The 21,108-nt window shown below is 43.5% G+C and overlaps 1 protein-coding gene across 2 annotated transcripts in view; it reads left to right on the top strand.

Moving 5' to 3' along the window:
* rrp9 (ribosomal RNA processing 9, U3 small nucleolar RNA binding protein) overlaps positions 1 to 21,108 on the top strand; it is a 37,024-nt gene that overhangs the window by 10,270 nt on the left and 5,646 nt on the right. The window contains exons 6-13 of one of the 2 annotated variants that reach the window (XM_068051383.1): positions 630 to 756; positions 1,049 to 1,173; positions 3,049 to 3,141; positions 5,031 to 5,131; positions 9,566 to 9,700; positions 14,813 to 14,875; positions 15,008 to 15,153; positions 15,780 to 15,859. In XM_068051383.1, coding sequence (XP_067907484.1) covers positions 630 to 756; positions 1,049 to 1,173; positions 3,049 to 3,141; positions 5,031 to 5,131; positions 9,566 to 9,700; positions 14,813 to 14,875; positions 15,008 to 15,153; positions 15,780 to 15,859 — 870 coding nt within the window. Of the gene's footprint in view, positions 1 to 629; positions 757 to 1,048; positions 1,174 to 3,048; positions 3,142 to 5,030; positions 5,132 to 9,565; positions 9,701 to 14,812; positions 14,876 to 15,007; positions 15,166 to 15,779; positions 15,860 to 21,108 lie in introns of both variants that reach the window. The other variant, XM_068051382.1, reaches the window with a different exon arrangement.

Here is a 21,108-nt window from a genome sequence, read left to right as displayed (position 1 = left end):
TGCCCTGTATCATGCATGTTTAAGTGGGTCACTTACTGATCCCTTAAAACCACTTTGCCATCTACAGGGCTTAAGTCAGGAGTGTAATAGAAATCTTGCCACTCATCAGGTGCGTTTGGAAGACGTCGACCCCATCCAAGACAGAATAGTCTACTTCATCAGTTCCCCTTTTACTGGACTCACTATCTCACCCCCATTACCCATTGTCAGCACACTGTACTATCTACAAGGTGCAGCAACTCCAGCCTTTCCCTCTCTGCCACACATGAAAAGAACAGTAATGTCTTGGGAGCACCATCACCTACGAGTTCCCCTCCAACTCTCGCCTCATCCTGCCTTGGCCATACATCATTGTCACTGGGTGAATATCCTGGAACTCCCTACCTAACACCATTGTGGGAGCATGAACTGCAGCGGTTCAAGAAGGCCCAACGCAGGGTGACTAAGAATGGGCAGTAAATGCGGCCTTGTCAACAACATCCACATCCTAAAAATAAATTTTAAAACCTCTTTTCCCCCCCCCCCCCCCCCCCCCCCCCATTTCTCAGTGTCACAGATGTGTCTGTGTCTCTCTCTCTTTATCCCTCTTGTACTTTGAATGTGACTGTAACCCTGTTATCTTCTTTCAGTATCTCCCTCCCGATGTATCCGAGATTCGCCTGTTACGAGGTCATCGGCTTCCAGTCACGTGTCTAGTTCTGTCCCCCGATGATAAATACATATTCTCCGCATCCAAAGATTGTTCCATCATTAAGTGTAAGTTTATGCAGTCTGAGTATAGGCTTGTGTTAGCAGCTGATCCTAAGCTGTTGAGGGAATTTGATAGGCAGTGATTTGACTGGCCCTTCGTGCTCAATGTCTCATTATTGTTCCGATGAAGGGTCACTGACCCGAAACGTTAACTCTGCTTCTCTTTCCACAGATGCTGCCAGACCTGCTGAGTGGTTCCAGCATTTCTTGTTTTTATCTCATTATTGTTGCTGCTTGTGTTCAGAATCGCCTTGTTTAGAGGGCATTGCTTGATGCTGTGTCTCACCCATGTTTCTAGGGGATGTTGCCAGTGGGAAAAAGGTTCACACAATCCATGGAGGGCACAAAGGCACAGAAGACCGACATGTGGGGCACACGATGCACATACTTTCCATGGCAATCTCTTCAGATGGCAAGTACCTGGTGAGTGGCTGCATCTCCTGCACTGTCCAGTTAGGGTATTGTTAAGCTTTTCCTCTTTCTGTGAGTTTGGTGCTCAAGGCGCATGCTCCAGGCAGCATCAAGGAAGGAAAGTGAAAAAAGACTTGCATTTCTGTAACACCTTTTATGATCTCATCCCAAAGCACTTTACAGCCAATGAACGTACAAACATCAATTGGGAGCAAGAGTAGGCCACTCGGCCCCTCAAGCCTGCTCCGCCATTCAACAAGATAATGGCTGATCTGATTGTAACCTCAACTCCATATTCCCACCTACCCCCGATAACCTTTCACCCCCTTGCCAGTCAAGAATCTATCTACCTCTGCTTAAAAATATTTAAAGACTCTGCTTCCACTGCCTTTTGAGGAAGACAGTTCCAAACACTCACGACCCTCTGAGAGAGAAAATTTTCCCTCATCTCTGTCTGAAATGGGTGACCCCTTTTTTTAAACAGTGACCCCTAGTTCTGGATTCTCCCACAAGGGGAAACATCCTTTCCACATCCACCCTGTCAAGACCCCTCAGGATCTTATATGTTTCAATAAAGTTGCCTCTTACTCTTCTAAATTCCAGCGGATACAAGCCTAGCCTGTCCAACCTTTCCTCATAAGACAACCCACCCATTCTAGGTATTAGCTTCTCTGAAATGAAAACAAAAAGTGCTGGAAATACTCAACAGGTCTGGCAGCATCTGTGGAGAGAGAAGCAGAGTTAACGTTTCAGGTCAGTGACCCTTCTTCAGAACTGGCAGATATAAGAAATGTAAAAGATTTTAAGCAAGTAAAGCGGGGGGGTGGGGCAAGAGATAACAAAAAAGAAGGCATTGATAGGGCAAGGTCACAGAACAGCTGACCAGAAGGTCATGAAGCAACGGTAAACAATAAGTTAATGGTGTGGTGAAAGGCAAAGCATTAGTACAGATAGGGTGTTAATGGACTGAAGACCGAACAGCCACAAGCACAAACATGAAAAAAAAAGAAAAAAAACAGTGGGTAGGCACAGTAGAAACAAACTGAACTAGCTTCTCTAAACTGCTTCCACGCATTTACATCCTTAACTACTTGTGGAAGTGTCACTGTTGTAATGTAGGAAACACAGCATCTAATTTGTGCACAGAAAGAATTCCCTCTTTGAAATAGTGCCATGTGATCTTTATGTCCACTCGAGAAGGTAGACAGGGCCTCGGTTTACCATCTTATCTAAAAAATGGCACCCCCAGCAGTGCAGCATTCCCTCAGTACCTCACTAGGGTGTCAGCCTGGATTGCGTGCTGAAATTTCTGGAATGAAACTTAGAACCCTGAGAGTGCTACCACTGAGCCAAGGATGATATCCCCTGTCAGGTATAGCACAGGTTAGACGCAGCATGAAGCTGCCCCTAATTCATAAGTGTGTTTCCTACTGTACTAGCGTGATATCTGCTGTTACCCATGCCAGTCATCGTATGGTCATTCTAAGTTAAGTAGCCCATTCAGTGCCAAGTTGAGGGCAAGTACTTAACCACTAGAATTGATTGAGATGGTGATTTCATGTAGGACTCCTTTTCAGTGGATTTGAAATGTCAGTTCCTGGGCACTGCATATAGTCTAATTATCTGCTCATGAGGTGACTACCAGTGCATTGAGTTATACAGCCACAATGGATGTGATTTGTCTCATTCACACTGTAGCTCACCAGGTATGTACGGTCACATCTCGCCAGTTCTGTGAAGTGTTGAAATTTAAAGCATATAGTGTATGTGACTGGTACTGTAAATATGATGGGTAGTGTATATGTGACCGTATACTAGGTAGCGTATATGGTGCAGTGTACTGTGGGTGTACTGTGCAGTATCAGATCCAACTGCTTTTCTTTGTAGGCTACAGGAGATAGAAACAGGCTAATCTTGATCTGGGACCCTGCCACGTGCCAACATCTTTACACGTTCAAAGGACATAAAGATGCAGTATCGGTGAGTAAGAATGGGATGATGTTGGGGGTGTGCGGTATTGGAATTGGGAATTATGCTTGTGCCAGCTCTTTGAAAGGACTATCCCAATTAGTCCCATTACACTGCTTAGTCCTTCTAGTCCTGCAAATTTATCCACTCAAGTATTTATCCAATTCTCTTTTAAAATTTTTTATTGAATCTGCTTCCAACATCCTTTCAGGCAGTGCAGTCCAGATCACAACATCTCATATCAAAAAAAAATTGTCATGTTACCTCTGATTCTTTCAGCAGTTGCCTTAAATCTGTGTTCGCTGGTTAAAGACCCTTGTGCAACTGGAAACAGTTTCTCATTTATTATATTAAAACCCTTAATGATTTTAAATACCTCTGAAATTCCTACATAACCTTCGCTGCTCTTTTAACAACTCCTGCTTCTTGAGCCTCTCCAAATAATCCAAGTCCTTCATTCCTGGTATCATTCTAGTAAATCTCCTCTGCGCTCTCTCCAAGGCCATAACATCCTTCTTAAAGTGTGGTGCCCAAAATTGGACACATTACTCCAGCTGGGTCCTAACCAGTGATTTATAAAAGTTCAGCATAACTTCCTCATGTTTGTATTCTATGCTTCTGTTTATAAAGCCACGAATTGCATTTGTTTTTTTTAACCAGCCTTCTCAACTTGTCCTTGAGCCTTCAACGCATCTCCAGGTTTCTCTATTCCTGCACTGCTATTAAAATTGAACCATTTAGTTTATATTGCCTCTCATTCATCCTACCAAAATGAATCACTTCACACTTCTCTGCGTTAAGTTTCATCTGCCATGTATCAGCCCATTTCACCTGTCTGTGTCCTCCTGAAGTCTGTTACTATCTTCCTCATTGTTTATTACGTTTGAGTTTCATGTCATATGCACACTTTGAAACCCAGGTCCAAATACAAAGAGGGAAATGTTAAGGGAATACTGCAGGATAAAGCCCTGGGTACTTGTGAGGAAAGTAGCCCGTTGTATCCAGTTTTATAACCATTATTCCAATCGAACAGCAGGAGGGTTGTTAGGTGTCGAGACTACATGAGGATTTAATGGCTCATTTTCAAGTGATGACGTTTGGCAGCTCTGATCAGGAGACCAGGTTCAGAGAGAGTATTTAAAAGTGACGGTGGCCATAAGAGTTGCTGCACTGGCTGGTGTGCTGTGCCTTGAAATAGAAATCTCCTCTTGTACATTTTGAGCTCTGATATGGTATTCAGTTGCCCCCTAGTGGCAGAGAGTGATTATAACTTTACAGGGACAGTACCAGAGACCCATCTTGGGTCTGTGGTTTGCCTGTATTTTTTTAATGCACGTTTCTGATCATGGTTGAGAGAATACTATTGACGCTGCAATCTCTAGTGATTTTTGATTGTGGTCTAACCATATATGGAACACTACCTGAATAAACAAGCTAGCACACTTGCATTGGAATGGCAGCCCAGTTGCCCAGGGAAGCAGTAAATTTGTAAGATGTTCAGCAACATTGCTATGGTGATATAGATCTCTGGGGAATTGGTTTTTGGTGTCAGCCATCATGGTGGGATGAGAGGGAATGATGGGTCAGATCAAAAAGCAGACAATACTACAAAGACATGTGAACCCGTCAGCTCATGTAAGAAATTGTGTTCAGTACCTAAGACTTTAAGGTAAGCACCTGAGATGGACTCAAACTGGGTGGGGGGGGGTGGATGGTGGTGGTGGGAAAGGGGTCCACACTAGAATATTTAGAGAAAATTGTCTTTGGAAAATGTAGAAAAGCTGTGTTTTTTATTTAAAGCGTAGGGAGGCCAGTGGTGGTTAAAGTTGCTCCCCACCCATAGCTTTTTGTATCTTGAGTTCTTGCAAGGCCTCCTTTTAACTGCTCCATTCTTCCCTCAGGGCCTGTCCTTTAGGAAAGGCACGCATCAGTTATACAGTGCCTCACATGACCGCTCCGTCAAGGTATGGAATGTTGACCAGAACGCCTACGTTGAAACTCTGTGAGTATTGTGGCATCAGTGTGGAGTCAGAGCTTAATGTGTAATGGTTTATGATCAGGTTGGGATTGTTAGATTCCAGTTCTGATTAACAGATGAGACATCAGTTTTTTTAATTCTTTTGTGGGATGCAAACATTGCTGGCAAGGTCAATGTGGTGTAGGTACAGCAACAGTGCTATTAGGAAGGGAGTTTTTGACTCTGTGACAGTCAAGGAACAGCGATTATAGTTCCAAGTCAGGATGCTGTCTGGCTTGGAGGGGAACTTGCAGGTGGTGGTGTTCCCATGTGCCTGCTGTCGTCGTCCTAGGTGGTAGAGGTCACGGGTTTGGAAGGTGCTGTCAAAGGAGCCTCGGTGTGTTGCTGCAGTGCATCTTGTAGATGGTACACACTGCTGCCACTGTGCGTCGGTCGTGGAGGGAGTGAATGTTTGTAGATGGGGTGCTAATCAAGCGGCTGCTTTGTCCTGGATGGAGTCAAGCTTCTTGAGTGTCGTTGGAGCTGCACCCATCCAGGCAAGTGGAGAGTATTCCATCACACTCCTGATTTGTGCCTTGTATATGGTGGACATTGGAGAGTCAGGAGGTGAGTTACTCACTGCAGAATTCCCAGCCTCTTGTAGCCACAGTATTTACATGGCTGGTCCAGTTAAGTTTCTGGTTAATGGTAACCCCCAGGATGTTGATGGTGGGGGGGGGATTCAGCGATCGTAAATTTTTTTTTTATTTATTCATGGGATGTGGACGTCGCTGGCCAGGCCAGCATTTATTGCCCATCCCTAATTGCCCTTGAGAAGGTGGTGGTGAGCTGCCTTCTTGAACCGCTGCAGTCCATGTGGGGTAGGTACACCCACAGTGCTGTTAGGAAGGGAGTTCCAGGATTTTGACCCAACGATAGTGAAGGAACGGCGATATAGTTCCAAGTCAGGAAGGTGTGCGACTTGGAGGGGAACTTGCAGGTAGTGGTGTTTCCATGCATTTTCTGCCCTTGTCCTTCTAGTTGGTAGATGTTGCGGGTTTGGAAGGTGGTGTTTGGAGCGTAATGCCATTGAATGTCAAGGGGAGATGGTTAGATTCTCTTTTGTTGGAGATGGTCATTGCTTGGCACTTGTGTGGCTCAAATGTTACATGCCATTTGTCAGTCTAAGCCTGAATCTTGTCCAGGTCCTGCTGCATGCTGGCATGGACTGCTTCAGTATCTGAGGAGCCTTGAATGGCACTGAACACTGTGCAATCATCAACGAACATCCCCACTTCTGACCCATTACTTTATTAGTCAAAAGTCCATGCAAATGTAATTAGACACTACCTTAGGAGACAGTTAACAAGGGTCCATCAGACCTATTCTACTACAAGCCATAATTAAGTTGACTTCATGCTCACGCTTGGGGCATCCAACTGGGTTTGGATGCTTCTTCTGTTCTCCTGAAGTAACAACTTTTCAAGAGCTTTTTTCTTTTTTGTACCCATTTACTTGGTTATGCCTGTGACATCTACCATTCACTTTTCAACATATTTCAACTTTTGGCTCTTAGGCCAAGTTTAAACTTGCTGGAAAGTTTATGACCTTTAGGTTATCGAACAGATAGCTGGGCATAAAAAAATTCTAGAGCTCTGACCTCACCAATATCTTGACTGTTGTCTGGTATAGGCAACAGTCAGCTATATTTCAGTATGCACATCTCTGCTGCAGTACCTCCCGTTTATTGGTAAAGTAAGAAACTTGTGTTTCCTTTTTGTTAGCTTTATGATATTTTTATCCTGATTTCAGAAGGACTGCTTTAATTTACTCATTCTTCCATTTTATCTGCCCTGGTTTCAGTAAATAAAAATACATAAGCAAAAATATATGTACTGCAACAGGGGTCCAAGCCTTTGGCGTCCAGGTCTGTTTTTCTCTTTCTCGCAGGCCAGGCAGCCCATTCCCTGACTACCCCACTCCTGACAGGCTGCCTTCCTGATTGCCTGTCTTCCTGACTGCCTCACTTTTGCCCCTTGTGTATTTGTAACTTTGTTTCTGGGTATTTGACCTTCCGCATTGACTGCGTAGGCCTATATGAACATCCGTGCACACGAGTGAGGAGTAGGCTATTCGGCCTCTCGAGATTGCTACGCCATCCTGTAAGATCATGGCGGATCTGTTTGTGGGCACAACTCCACTTTCCTGTCTACCCCAATACCTTTTGACTCCTTGATTGTCAAGAATCTGCTACCTCTGCCTTAAAAACATTCAATGACCCTGTCTCCACCACTCTCGGGGGAAGAGAGTTCCACAGACTCTCAACCCTCTGAGAAAAATTTTCCTCATCTCGGTCTTAAATGGGAGACGCCTTATTTTTAAACTGTGCCCTCTAGTTTTATTCTCACCCACAAGGGGAAACATCCTTTCAGCACCCACCCTGTCAGTTCCCCTCAGGATCTTGTATGTTTCAGTAAGATCACCTCTCATCCTTCTAAACTCCAATGAATACAGACCCAACCTGTCCAACCTTTCCTCATAAGATAACCATCTCATCCCAGGAATCAGTCAAGTGAACCTTCTCTGAACTACTTCCAATGCATTTGTATCGCTCCTTAAGTAAGGAGACCAAACCTGTACACAATACTCTAGGTGTGGTCTCGCCAAAGCCCTGTACAACTGTAGCAAAACATCTCTACTTTTATATTCCATTCCCCTTGCAATAAACAACAACATAGTATTTGCCACCCTAATCACTTGCTGTACCTGCATACTAACTTTTTATGTTTTGAGTACTAGGGCACCCAGATTCCTCTGCATCTCAGAGTCCTGCACACACACTCCACTTAATAATATATTGCTTTTCTATTTTTCCAGCCAAAGTGGACAAGTTCACACCTTCCCACATTATACTCCATTTGCCATATCTTTACCCACTCACTTAACTTATCTATATCCCTTTGCAGACTCCTTATGCCCTCTTCACAACTTACTCTCCTATCTTTGTGTCATCAGCAAATTTAACTACCGTACATTCTGTCCCTTTATCCAAGTCATTGATAGAAATTGTAAATAGTTGAGGCCCCAGCAGTGATCTCTGTGGCACTCCACTAGTTACATCTTGCCAATCTGAAAACTACTCATTTATGCATGCTCCCTGCTTCCTGTTAGCCAACCAATCCTCTATCCATGTTATTACATTACCCCCCCCCCCCCTCACTATACTATGGGCCCTTATTTTGTTCAATAACCTTTGATGTGGCACCATGTCAGATCACTTCTGGAAATCCAAGTACACCACATCCACAGGTTCCCCTTTATCCATATTGCTTGTTACTTCCTCAAAGAACTGTAATAAATTAGTTATAAACATCATTTCCCTTTCACAAAACCATGTTGACTCTGCCTGAGATTTTCTAAATGATCTACTGCAACCTCCTTAATAATGGATTTCAGCATTTTCCCTATGAAAGATGTTAAGCTAACTGGCCTGTAGTTTCCTGCTTTCTGTCCTCCTTTCTTGTATAGCGGAGTTATATTTGCTATCTTCCAATCTGATGGGACCTTTACAGAATCAAGGGAATTTTGGAAAATTAAAACCAATGTGTATGGACCAATATTGGGTGTTGCTCTATGTGGAGGGACTGGGGCAAGCCACCTGACATAATGCCATTTATTTTACTTGCATTGCCACCAACTGTAAGCAAAAGCACCATAAGCCAGCTTCAGTGAAATGTTGTGCACATATCTGAAGTCCTGGAAAAGAAGTTATTATAGGAAACAGTGTGACAATTCTTGATTTAAATGCAATAAGGATGCAGGAAGGAGGAAGTCCTTGCAAAGAAAGAAAGACTAGTGACTTGTGATCCTGTGATTTTGGGACATCCCAAAGTACTTCACAGGCAATGAGGTACTTTTTTGAAGTGTAGTCACTGTTGTACTGTACATAGGAAATAGGAGCAGGAGTTGGCCATTCAATTCCCAAGCCTGCTCTGCTATTCAACTAAATCATGGCTGATCTTCTACCTCAACGCCATTTCTGATGTTCCTAATGTAAGAAATGCAGCCGCTAATGTGCACAAAGCAAGCCTCCACAAACAGAAATGAAATGCATGACCAGATGATATGTTTTAGGTGCAGGATAAATACTCGCCAGATACTGGGGCAAACTTCCCTGCTGTTGGAATAGTACCATGGGCTTTTTATATCCACCTGTGAAGTTACATGGGGTCTCGATTTAGCCTCTCATGCGAAAGATGGCACCTCCAACAGTGCAGCACTCAGTACTGCACTGAAGTGTCAGCCTTAATTTTGTGGTCCATCTCGAGTGGGGTTTGAACTCACAACCTTCTGCCTCAGTTGAGTAGGCTGGTTAATTTAGAGCTTGGGAGAAAGTGAAGCTCAGAAAAGCACTCCCATAGCAGTGTTGTGCAGTGGTGCTTTGTGCTGTCCTTCATTTCTTTTTCCCAATTCAAACAGATTCGGTCACCAGGATGCCATCACAGGACTGGACAGCCTTAGTCGAGAACGTTGCGTCACAGCAGGAGGCAGAGACCGGACGGTCCGTGTTTGGAAGATCGTTGAAGAAGCACAGCTTGTATTTCATGGTCACGAGTGAGTAGTAATATAGCACAAACAATCATGAATGCGTCGTGAGCTTGCATGTGCAGCCTTCATACAGGCAGCACTACACTGTCTCTGTGTTCCTTCAATTCTAGCCTCTTGCGCACCCAGTTTTTAATCACTGCATCATTTGTGGCTCTGCCTTCAGCTGCTTGGACCCTAAGCTCTGGAATCCCCTCCCTAAACCTCTCCGCCTCTCTAGCCTTCTTTCCTCCTTTAAGACACTCCTTAAAACCTATCTCATTGGCCAAGCTTTTCGTCACCAGTCCTTGTGTAGTTTAGTGTCATATGTTGTTTGATAACACTCCTGTGAAGTGCCTTGGAATTGTTTACTACATTAAAGTGCTAAATAAATGCAAGTTGTTGTCATTTAAGTTCATTTCTGTTGAATGGTACTGGAGGATGGCTGCTAACTGAGGAACCATTGCCAGTACAGTCAGAGAAATAGAGAGAGAAAAACAAATGAAACATTGCAGGTTAACGTTTAATGAGGTGTTTCTGAAGTGTGATATTTCTCTTTAATTGGATTGAAAATGTGAAACCTGGCAACTTGATGCAGTTCACACAGGCCAAAAGTTGTATGAAGAAAGGGTGTATGGCACTGCCTGAGAGTCAGTGGACGTTGTACGTGTTCAGTAGCTCTGGCTGAAGTACATTTACCTCAGCATATATTGTGGAGCACAAGCTTTGTCTAGTTATTTTAAATTAGATTCATTTACTGGCTGTAAATCTTCTCCAACATGCATGCTGGGGAGTGGCGCTGAGTGCTGGGCCTGAGTGCAGCTGGATTAAATGGGAGCCAGCAGCAGCCAGATGCTTTTGCTCCTTTCAGAGCACAGAGAATGTAGCTCTTGGTCTAACACCTCACTAACATTACAACACTATATTGTAAAGGAGTGCACTGTGATATGAAGACACATCACTTCTCTTGAGCAAGAGTCAGTCAGTCCACAGAGTTCAGAGTAAAGCCTGGCTCTAGTATAAAATGAAAGCCTGACCCAAGCCCTTTAATTTTTTTTCGCACCTGACCCGACATAAATCTCCTTCATCTGTTCCAGAAGCAGGCTATTCCTGCAGCTGGAGTTGTGGAGAATCATGGGTAAGCCTGATCCTGTGACTTCCCAGAAGCAGTGTCCTGGTCCAGCCTGATCCGAGCCTGAATGCTGGACTCGGAATTTCGATCCCACCCGACCCGAAACTGACACGTTCGGGTTCGGGTCGGGTAGCCAGGCTTTAGTTCAGAGATGTGTGTCTGCAGCAGGATTAATTCTGCAAATTTTTCTTCCAGTGCTAACTTTCTTACTGTGATTAAGTTCAGTTCCATGTTCATTATAATCTTGGTTTCTAGTCCATACTCCCATGGCTCCCATTCTCGCTTTTGCAAGTGGTTGTCTTTCGTTGTTCGTCTCGATGCAGAATGTTCATCAATTTCACACCTGCTGGGTCTCTGAGCACTCTGGTGTAATGTGAAAATTCTCTACTTTGCACCTGTCATTTAAAGATTAACGCTGCATTTACCATCCAGCAGTGACAGCTCCGACTTTGCTGACAGATAAATGTGGCAATTCTGCCACCATATCCCGAGATCTGGTGCCCAACACTAGAGGCCAGTGCTGCACTTTTGTGATTGCCCAGTTATGTGCGAAAGTCCAGCAGCCAGAAAACCCAATTACAAAATTGTGACCTTCAAACAACTGGTTTGTTTCTCCTTTCTGTCCAGTAAATGCAGCAACTTGTGCAGCATTGTCCTGCTGGTACTTAATAGTCTTAAATGCCAGAGCTTCACCTTCATGACCTGTTTTAAAATGGAATGGTTCCTAGAAGTTCTCTTTGTCCTCATCATAGTCTCCATTTCTGTTGATCTGTGGGTGGCTTTATTTGAATGCAAGTGTTTGTGACATTATTTGGAGACACAGCTCGATGCAGTTACTGAGCACTGACTGTCTGAATTAACATCAGTACATACAATCAACCTGGGGATGCTTCAGTATCAACAGTCTATTAATTCAGTCCCACTCTTGAGCTCTGTAACCTTGCCGACTCAATGCTGTCACTCATCATCGTCACTTGGTCAGGGGACTTAAAGAAATAAAACCCCTTTTCTGAAGGTATTGAATTTTCCTGGGTCACCCTCTTGTTCCTTGGCAAGATTCATGAATTAATATTACAGTGCCAGCTGACTGCTTAAGTGTGGAAGTCGTCACAACCAACCCTGCTTCTGCCCTCGTCTGATGTGCTGTTTCCAGCATTGATCACTACATGACAATGAGGAGCAGGAACTCTTGGCCCCCCACCCCCACCCCAACCCCAGTCTAGGGAGGTCACCTTTGGGTGATTCCCAGTGGCTGTGGAGATGCCTCATTTAAACAGTATCACTTCTGTTAGCCTGCAAATGTTGCAGATATCAAAGCTGTAATGGACCTTTAGTACTGACTGGGTTAATCTCCACAGCTGTGTGCCAGTGAAGGAGAGACACTGAAGATGAAGATGCTGGCATTGTGCTGTGAAATCTATTCTCGCTTCTGATCGAGTTGGTTATCATTTTGACTTATCTCTCTCCTGTGCTTCACAGAAAATTTTTTGCAGTTTGCTTTCTGTCACCCTTTCCCCTCCCCCATCTATCTCTGACCCTGCATGTCACTAATTAGATAATCTTTGCATGAAAATGAACTGTACAGACTGAAGTAAGGTGGGTGAGAAGTTTGCCTGATGTGTCCTGTTAATGTGCTTTTGCATTAAGAGGTGCAGATGACACAAGACTCACCTCCATTGGCCACTGTCCATGCTGTAAACACTCCCTGGTTCTCATCCTGATGGTGTTGTTAACCCTTGAAAATGTGAGGCTGTGACTGCAGTTCAGATAAGGTTTTAGTCATGTAAATGTAGAGGGTGGGGAAGGCAGTGATTCCTGACATTAGCTTTCCATTGCCTTTAAGCAGACTCGCTCTCTGTCTGAATGTAATGGGGAGAGCAGCATCCAAACATTACACTCCTGTTAAGGGCTCGAGTACAATTATAAAGCGATGGGGTTGGCAGAATTCTGCTACTGAAGGAGAACAGGGAAGGTAACTTTAAACGGCATCTTGCCAAAAACAGAAATCTTTGTTTAAAAGGGGGGAGTCTAACAGCCAGAGACAAAAATTGTGGTTCAGAGCTTTTAAATGGCTGCATGTGCAGCTGTCATTGCGTTTACTCCTGAGTTCCGATATTGCTGCCAATTGATAGGTTGGGGAACATGGGAATTGCAGGACAAAATAAGAACAAGGTCCATCTTGTTCACTTTCTGCCATCCTGGTAGGTGCATGATACAATTATACTGGAGTTGTTGGCTAATCAATCTCTATCAATTAGTCTACAATAGTCCAGAAATGAGGTGAGGAAAGCATCGGTGATGGAGAACTTTGGGAAATGCAGTTTCAGTTACTGTTTTCTCCCTAACATACTTCACTTAAAATACTTCACGTCTCAAGTTGCTCATATACTGCATCCCAAAATATAATTTTATGGAAGCAAACTATCTAATTTGTATTTGAATCAATACTTCCACCATCTCTCGAAGGAGCCTGTACCTTAGATTTACCACTCACTCACTAAAATGTTTTTGCAGATGAGTTTTGAAGTTACCCTCTTCAAGCATAGGCTGTGTCCTCTGGTTCTACTGTCTGGGACAAGGTGAAGCTGCTGGTCATTGTCACATTATCTAATTCCTTCAAAAATGTTAAAAAGTTATCACCACACTAGCTCTCATCCAGTGAATACGTGCCCAGCCCATGTCCTCATAATCTTTAAAATTATGCAGTGCTTTGATAGAGTAGACACAGAGTGTTCCTAGGAGTAAAATTCTAAGCAATCCATGTAAGATAGTTACCAAGGAATCAAAGGGGAAATTCAGAAGAAACTTCTTCACCCAGAGAGTGGTGAGAAATACCACAGCGAGTAGTTCAGGTGAGTACTATAGATGCATTTAAGGAGAGGCTAGATGAACATATGAGGGAGAAGGGAGTTGAAGGTTATGCTGATAGTTAAATGAGAGGATGGATGGATGCTTGACTGGAGTGTAAACACTGACATGGGCTGGTTGGGCTGAATGGCCTGTTTCTGTGCTGTATATTCTATGTAATAATCCAATTGCTTAATCATTCTGTTTCCTCGAGATCGCTGTAGTATCTTTTTTGTAATGTGGCCACCAAAACTGTACACAGTAGTCCAATATGGTCTGACCAATGATTCATAAAGTGGCAGGATTACCTCACTTTACAGCATAGTACTGATGATTTAAAACATCTCAAATGTTTGATTTGCCCCATCTATTGCCACCAAGCATTGATGCAATAGCTTCAATTTGTTGTCAGTCAAGGATGTGCATAACCAATGGGATGTAGGTCTGTGCAGGGAAAGAGGCTGGAGGAGTGGAATGCAAGTGAGGTCGGTCGTGGAAGTGCATTGCTAACTTTGGGGGTACCGAAGTGTGTTGCAGAGTGTTAGGTAGTTGATATACAGAATAAAGGAGAGCACTGTAGTATAAAGGGCATGTCACTTCTGTGGAGAATCAGTCAATGTAGCAAGTTTCAAATGTACTTGTCATTGCAGTAGAGTTAAACTTTAAAGGTTATTCCAGTATGAACTTTCTAACAGTAATTCTGTTCAGTTCTTGTATTGCTAACTAAGGAGGGGGGTTGGCAGAGGTGTACTGCAGATTACTCAGTAGCTTACGTACACAACAACTTCCATTTAAAGCGATTCTGTACAATATATGCCTTCATATTGTTAATGTGCTTTTGCCAGCAGGAGGGCAGTTTTCCCACTGCTTTATCCTGAAGAAGCTGACAGCATAAAGGAGATGAACTCCATGCCTCCACCAGGGCCCAAACCCTGACTAATTTTTCTGCCTCCCCTCAGTCACGAGAGTGATGGTCAGTAGGAGCAGAAGACAATGCTCCAGTAGCGCCCCATCCGCAATAGCTGACTCGAGGTCACAGGTTTGCAGCTGAGTGCTGATCTCCCAATGTCGATGGAAAAGCCCCAAGAAACTGGCTGCCCTCTCTGATCACTTCCCTTTCTGTGTATCAGCGTGCTAACTGTGCATGTTTGTTTGCTCCCCAGGAGTTCCATTGATTGCATACAACTGATAAATGAGGAATACATGGTTTCCGGAGCCGACGATGGGTGCGTTTGTTGCCTCAAGTGTTGGATTTTTATCCAGCTTTTATTTTTTTTAAAACAAATATTTGAAACAAATCTTTTTGCCTGCATTGAGGGCTATTAAATTTTATATCTGTTGACCTTGCTGTGTTCCAGCTCCTTGGCCCTTTGGACAGTTACTAAGAAGAAGCCTCTGGTGACTGTCAGGACAGCTCATGGTATCCATGGAGACCCAGGGATACAGCAGCCAAATTGGATTACCTCTGTGGCAGCGTTGCTGAACAGTGATTTGGTAGCCTCAGGTGCTTCAAGCTGTGAGATACAGTTTAATGTTCCTTATGTCTGTTAGTTTTCATCTACTAGAAGTGGCTAAACCCGTGTTCTGCAGATATTTCAGCGACCCAGGTTGCTTTATTCAGAATATAGAGAATTCCCCATTCCAGGGTTGCTGACATCAGACTTCAGTGCTTCGGCAGCAAAGCAGTGACCATTCCAGGAATGTAACATTTTCCTGATCTCTGACTTCACTTGTCTTAAATATGCACCTGTAGGTCAGTTTTGGTCCCACTGACCAGGAGCCAATGAGTAATAAAAGGTTGGATATCTGGAATGCACAGCACTCATTCAGCACCAGAAAGAGACTGGGCAAGTTAATGTTTTGACGGGGTCCTTCAGTTCTTACCTATAGTCTCATTGACATTACCCTGTCTTTGTCTTTCCGACGCTGACTCAGCTTGCTGTGCATTACCACTATTTTTCATATTTTCAGTGTACTTAAGTGAAGTGTGCACGATAGCGGATAGCTGCAAATCTCACAGCTACAACACAACTGAGAATGTGGTGTTATATGATAGACAGCAAGCTGCTGAGTGTGATTTCCACATCTTTGTTGTAATTAACAGGCCTATTAATATTTCTATGATTTTAGGTTCACATGATTCCAAAATCAGACTCTGGAAGTGTGGAGAAGGCTTTAAGAGATTGGAGCTGCTGTTTGACATTCCCATGGTAAGAGAGACTGTAAAGGATTTTGTGTGTCTGATGGGTTACTATTCTGACTAACTGGATGAATTGCAATGCAGTTTCTGGATAACCTATCACCATACCAGAGTTAACAGTTTAAGCCCAGGGATCCATAAGCCAAGAGCATTCCTTTTCCCCTCTAGTTTGTGTGTCCCTCTCCTGAAGTGCTAGGGTAGGTTCCACAATGGTTCGAGTCTTTGTGTCACCAGACTTTCGATGAATGTTACGACCAGGTGAGAAAGGTGTCTAGGGGTCTTTTACTGTCTTCACCTGGTCTTATTGTAACAGGGTTTAATTTTAAACACACTGTGTTTTGGGCTCCCCCTTGCTGAATCCTTGTTCACCACTTTCCAATTATAAGGCAAAGAAATTAGCATAAACAAGCTTTCTTCGGTTTAAAGAAAAAAAGTGAAATTTTATTAAATCTTAAACTTAAACTGTAATTCAGTTAACACCTACGGATATGGGACGCGCCCACGCTAGCATGCACACGTGATACACACATGCAAATAGGGACAGAAAAGAGCATAGAAAAATAAGGTATAGGTTTGAGGCAGTCTCTGAAGGGGGTTTCTTGTTGTTTGTGTTTCCAGCTCGCCGTAGAGTCTTTGTTTGTAGACAGCTCTTATTTTCGTTGGGGCCCAGTATTCTTCTTAAACCTTGTTCACGTAGGAGACTTTTCTCTCTTTGAGATCACGTATCTTCAATGGGTCTTCTGTTCCGTGAGAAAGAGATGGGAGCAGACAAGAGAGAGGTGTTCTCAGTCCAGGAGCAAGCAGCTTTCTGAGTTTCTTTCAGCAAGTTCAAATTCAAACAGCTAGTTAATCATGTGACTAAACTGGTCTGACCACTTCTGTGTATTGGGGAAGCAAGGACTGTGTCCCTTGTTCCAACACTGTGCCAGCATGCAAATGTCTTTCCAGTCAGGGGCTTGGCAATTCCTTGTGATAGGTCCTCTTTTCTTCCCAGCCACAGTTCTAAGTTTTAGTGTTTATGTGGTGAAGTAATGTGTGCCTCAGTCTTGGCAGGTGGGGGCCTGCATGACAATGAGGGATGATCGGGTAGTTGACACTCTTCCTATCCTCACTTGTATCTGTGCACTTACTCTTTCAGGCTTGAGATAATAGTGACTGAGAGCAATGAACTTTGGCTGGTCTCCTTTCTGCCTCCTTTCTTAAATTGAGGGATGGGGCAGTGGTTAAGGCCGGTTTGTGGTGCCCCTACTGCCGCCCTGTCTGAGATCAGCAATTTCAGTGCTGACCAGGGATCTTACTTGGGCACTTCCTGGTCTGAATCATGCAATACCACGCCATGGATGCCATTGGGAATGGTTTCCTCTGTTAGGGGTGGAAATTTGAAGAATTAAAAAAAAAAATTAAAAACATCACTTTTTTATAATTGCACATATTTTGTGTGGGGAATGGTAGTCTGGACAGGAAGTGCTCCTGGACACTCCTTCCATTCTACGACTGCGTTCTCATGACTTGTTTCACTTGCACTATTTCAAGATGGATTTGAATCCATTTGGAAACAGGTGCTGATTACATTCACACTGCTGATTCCCCAATGGAACGCTGCTCAAACACAGTTGATGCAGTTGCTGCCGGAAGAGCCCCTACTGGCAATTAACCTTAAAATAACGCCGGTTTAGATAATTAGTTCAGTTAATTAATGCAGCAGTTAGAGTCCAAATTTGCTACTGCATTATGATTTCTCAGCCTTGAACTGGGCTAGTCTGGCTCAGCTGCCCTCATTATACATCAACTGTGCTTCTAGGTCACTGAGTTGCTGTCAGCTCTTGCAATTAAATCCTCCTCCAACAAGATCTGGAAATGTGGCTGTGTAAGGCCACTTACACACAGTGCTTCCTTCATAAACATACAAAATAGACTTAGCAGCTCATCCCGATATGTGCAGACATCAACCAACCCTCTCTTCCTTCCCCTAGTTGACTGTAATTTCTGGTTATTTGCTGAAGATTAATTAGTGATTGATTATGGTGGAAATACATACCATAAGTGTGGGAGTGGAGTGTGGAGCAGTACCCCTAGGTGAGGCCGCTGGAAAGGAAGGGGAGAAGTAACCCCTCTGCAATGGTGGTAAGGTCGGTGCTGAAGGAGAAGTTGTCTCCAAATATCACCTTTGTCAAGATGGTCCCCAACAATTCTATGGGATGGATGTGTTTGTCCCCTGATTTTGTTTTCCTTCTCCTTCCCCCGCCCTCCCACTCTTGTTTTTCGGTCTTCCTAGGGCAAACACCTCACCTGCCATGACCCATGGGGTGAGATGACAACCTGCTGCTAAAGCTGGCAAACAGTTCCAAACAACCCCTTTACAAACCTGCAAGTCCACACAAGACTACCCAACAAATATACATAAATGCACACGGGATGGAGTTGTCTGGGTTTCAAGGGATTGCCGGGTTGGAAGTCCCAGAGATTAACATGAGGACAGAAATAGGAGCAGAATTAGATCATACAGCCCTTCGAACCTGCTTCATCAGTCAGTACAATCATGACTGATCTGCCTCAACTCCTCTTTCCCACCCAATCCCCATATACCAAGCAAGGAAAGTGTTCCAATTGTGGCTAACAAAAGAAATCAAGGATTGTATTAGATTGAAGAGGCATATAAAGCTGCCAAAAAAAAGTTAAGCCTGAGGATTGGGAGCATTTTAGAATTCTGCAAAGGAGGACCAAGAAAAAGATTAAGAAAGGGAAAATGGAATTTGAGAGTAAACGAGCGGGAAACATAAAAATGGATTGTAAAAGGTATGCAAAAAGGAAAAGATTAGCGAGAATAAATGTGGGTCTATTACAAGCAGAGTCAGGAGAATTTATAATGGGGAATAAGGAAATGGGCAGAGCAACTAAACATACTTTGTGTCTGTCTTCACAGAGGAAAATACTAAAAACCTCCCAGAGGTAATGGAGAATCAAGGGACCTGTGTAAATGAGGAACTGCAAGATCTTAATATTAGTAAAAACAAAAATAGTACAAGAGAAATTAATGGGACTTAAAAGTAGAAATATCCCCTGGACCTGATGACTACATCCCAGAGTGTTAAAAGAGGTGGCTGCAGAGATAGTAGATGCATTGGTGATCATCTTTCAAAATTCTGTAGACTCTGGAATGGTTCCTGCAGATTGAAAGGTGGCAATTGTAACCCCACTATTTAGGAAGGGAGGGAGAGAGAAAATGGGGAACTACAGACCTGTTAGTCTAACATCAGTCATAGGGAAAATGCTAGAATCAATAATAAAGGATAATACAGGACACTTAGAAAATAATGGTAGGATTGGGCAGAGTCAACATGAATTTATTAAAGGGCAATCATGTTTAACAAACCTGTTGGAGTTTTTTAAGGATGTAACTAGCAGATAAATAATTGGGAACCGGTGGATATGTTATATTTAGATTTTCAGAAAGCTTTTGATAGACACAAGAGGTTAGTGAACAAAATTGGAGCACATGGGATTGGGGGGAATATACTGGCATGGATTGAGAACTGGTTAACGGACAGAAAACAGTAGGAATAAATGGGTCATTTTCGGATTGGCAGGCTGTGACTAGTGGGGTACCATAAGGATCAGGCTTGGGCTCCAGCTATTTACAATCTATGTCAATGATTTGGATGTAGGGATTAAATGTAATATTTCCAAGTTTGCAGATGACCCAAAACTAGGTTGAAGTGTGAGGAGAGAAAGATGCAAAGGCTCTTCAAGGGGATTTGGTGATGCTAAGTGAGTGGGCAAACATTTGACAGATGGAATGCAATGTAGAGAAATGTGAGGTTATTCACTTTGGTAGGAAAACAGAAACAATATTTCTTAAATGGTAAGAGGCTGGGAAGTGTTGAACTTCAAAGGGACTTGGGTGTCCTTGTTCATGAGTCACTGAAAGCTAAAATGCAGGTACAGCAAGCAGTTAAGAAGGCAAATGGTATGTTGGCCTTTATTACAGGAGGATTTGAGTATAGGAGTAAAGATGTCTTACTGCAATTATATAGAGCCTTGGTGAGAGTGCACCTGGAATATTGTGTGCAGTTTTGGTCTCCTCACCTAAGGAAAGATATACTTGCCATAGAAGGAGTGCAACAAAGATTCACCAAACTAATTCCTGGGATGGAGGGTTTGTCCTATGAGGAAAGATTTAAACAGACTGGGTCTTTATGCTCTGGAGTTTAAAACAATGTGAGGTGATCTCATTCAAACATACAAAATTCTTACAGGGCTCGACAGGGTAGATACAGGAAGCATGTTTCTTCTGGCTGGGGAGTCTAGAACCAGGGGACAGAGTCTCAGAATAAGGGACAGGCCATTTAAGACTGAGATGAGGAATTTCTTCACTCGGTGTGTGCTTAATCTTTGGAATGTTCTGCCCCAGAGGGCTGTGGAGGCTCAGTCACTAAGTATGTTCAAGACTGAGAGTAATAGATTTCTCTCATCAAGGGTTATGGGGATAGTGCAGGAAAATGGTGTTAAAATAGATCAGCCGTGATCTCATTGAATGACAGTCGGCTCGAAGGGCTGCCTGGCCTACTCCTCCTATTTCTTATGTTCAGAGACCAAAAATCAACCTTGAATATAGTCAACGATGGAGCATCCACAACTCTCCTGAGGTAGAGAATTCCAAAGATTAAGAACCCTTAAGTGAAGAAATTTCTCCTTATCTCAATCCTAAATGATTGACCCCTTATCCTGAGACTACCTCCATGTTCTAGGTTTCCCAGCCGGGGGAACAACCTCTGTGTCTACCCCTTCAGAATTTTGTATGCTTCAATGAGATCACCCCTTATTCTTCTAAACTCCAGAGAGTATAGGTCCACTCGTATCCCAGGAACCAATCTAGTTAACCTTTGCTCTACTACCTCCAAAGCAAGTATATGCTGCTTTATGACTCAGCAATGACTACCTTTGGCAAACGTGAGAAGGAGAATGCAGATCGGTTTCAATCTCATTTTGAAGAGCTAGAACCTGTCCGAGCCGCTAAGCGCATTGCACTGTTGAACTACAAGAAAGCCCCCAGCGAGTTAACATCCATAGCACTTAAAGTAGCCAGAAGCACTGCACAAAGAACAGCCAGACGCTGTGCAAATGACTGCTGGCAACACCTATGCAGTTGTATTCAGCTGGCCTCCGACACTGGAAACATCAGAGGAATGTATGATGGCATCAAGAGAGCTTTTGGGCCAACCATCAAGAAGATGGTTGAAATCAGGGGACACGATCACT

This window comes from Heterodontus francisci, chromosome 19 (assembly GCF_036365525.1).
Source record: "Heterodontus francisci isolate sHetFra1 chromosome 19, sHetFra1.hap1, whole genome shotgun sequence".
Taxonomy (NCBI): Eukaryota; Metazoa; Chordata; class Chondrichthyes; order Heterodontiformes; family Heterodontidae; genus Heterodontus; species Heterodontus francisci.
The sequence above is the reverse complement of the archived record's forward strand: the minus strand, read 5'-3'. Positions and strand labels throughout refer to the sequence as shown.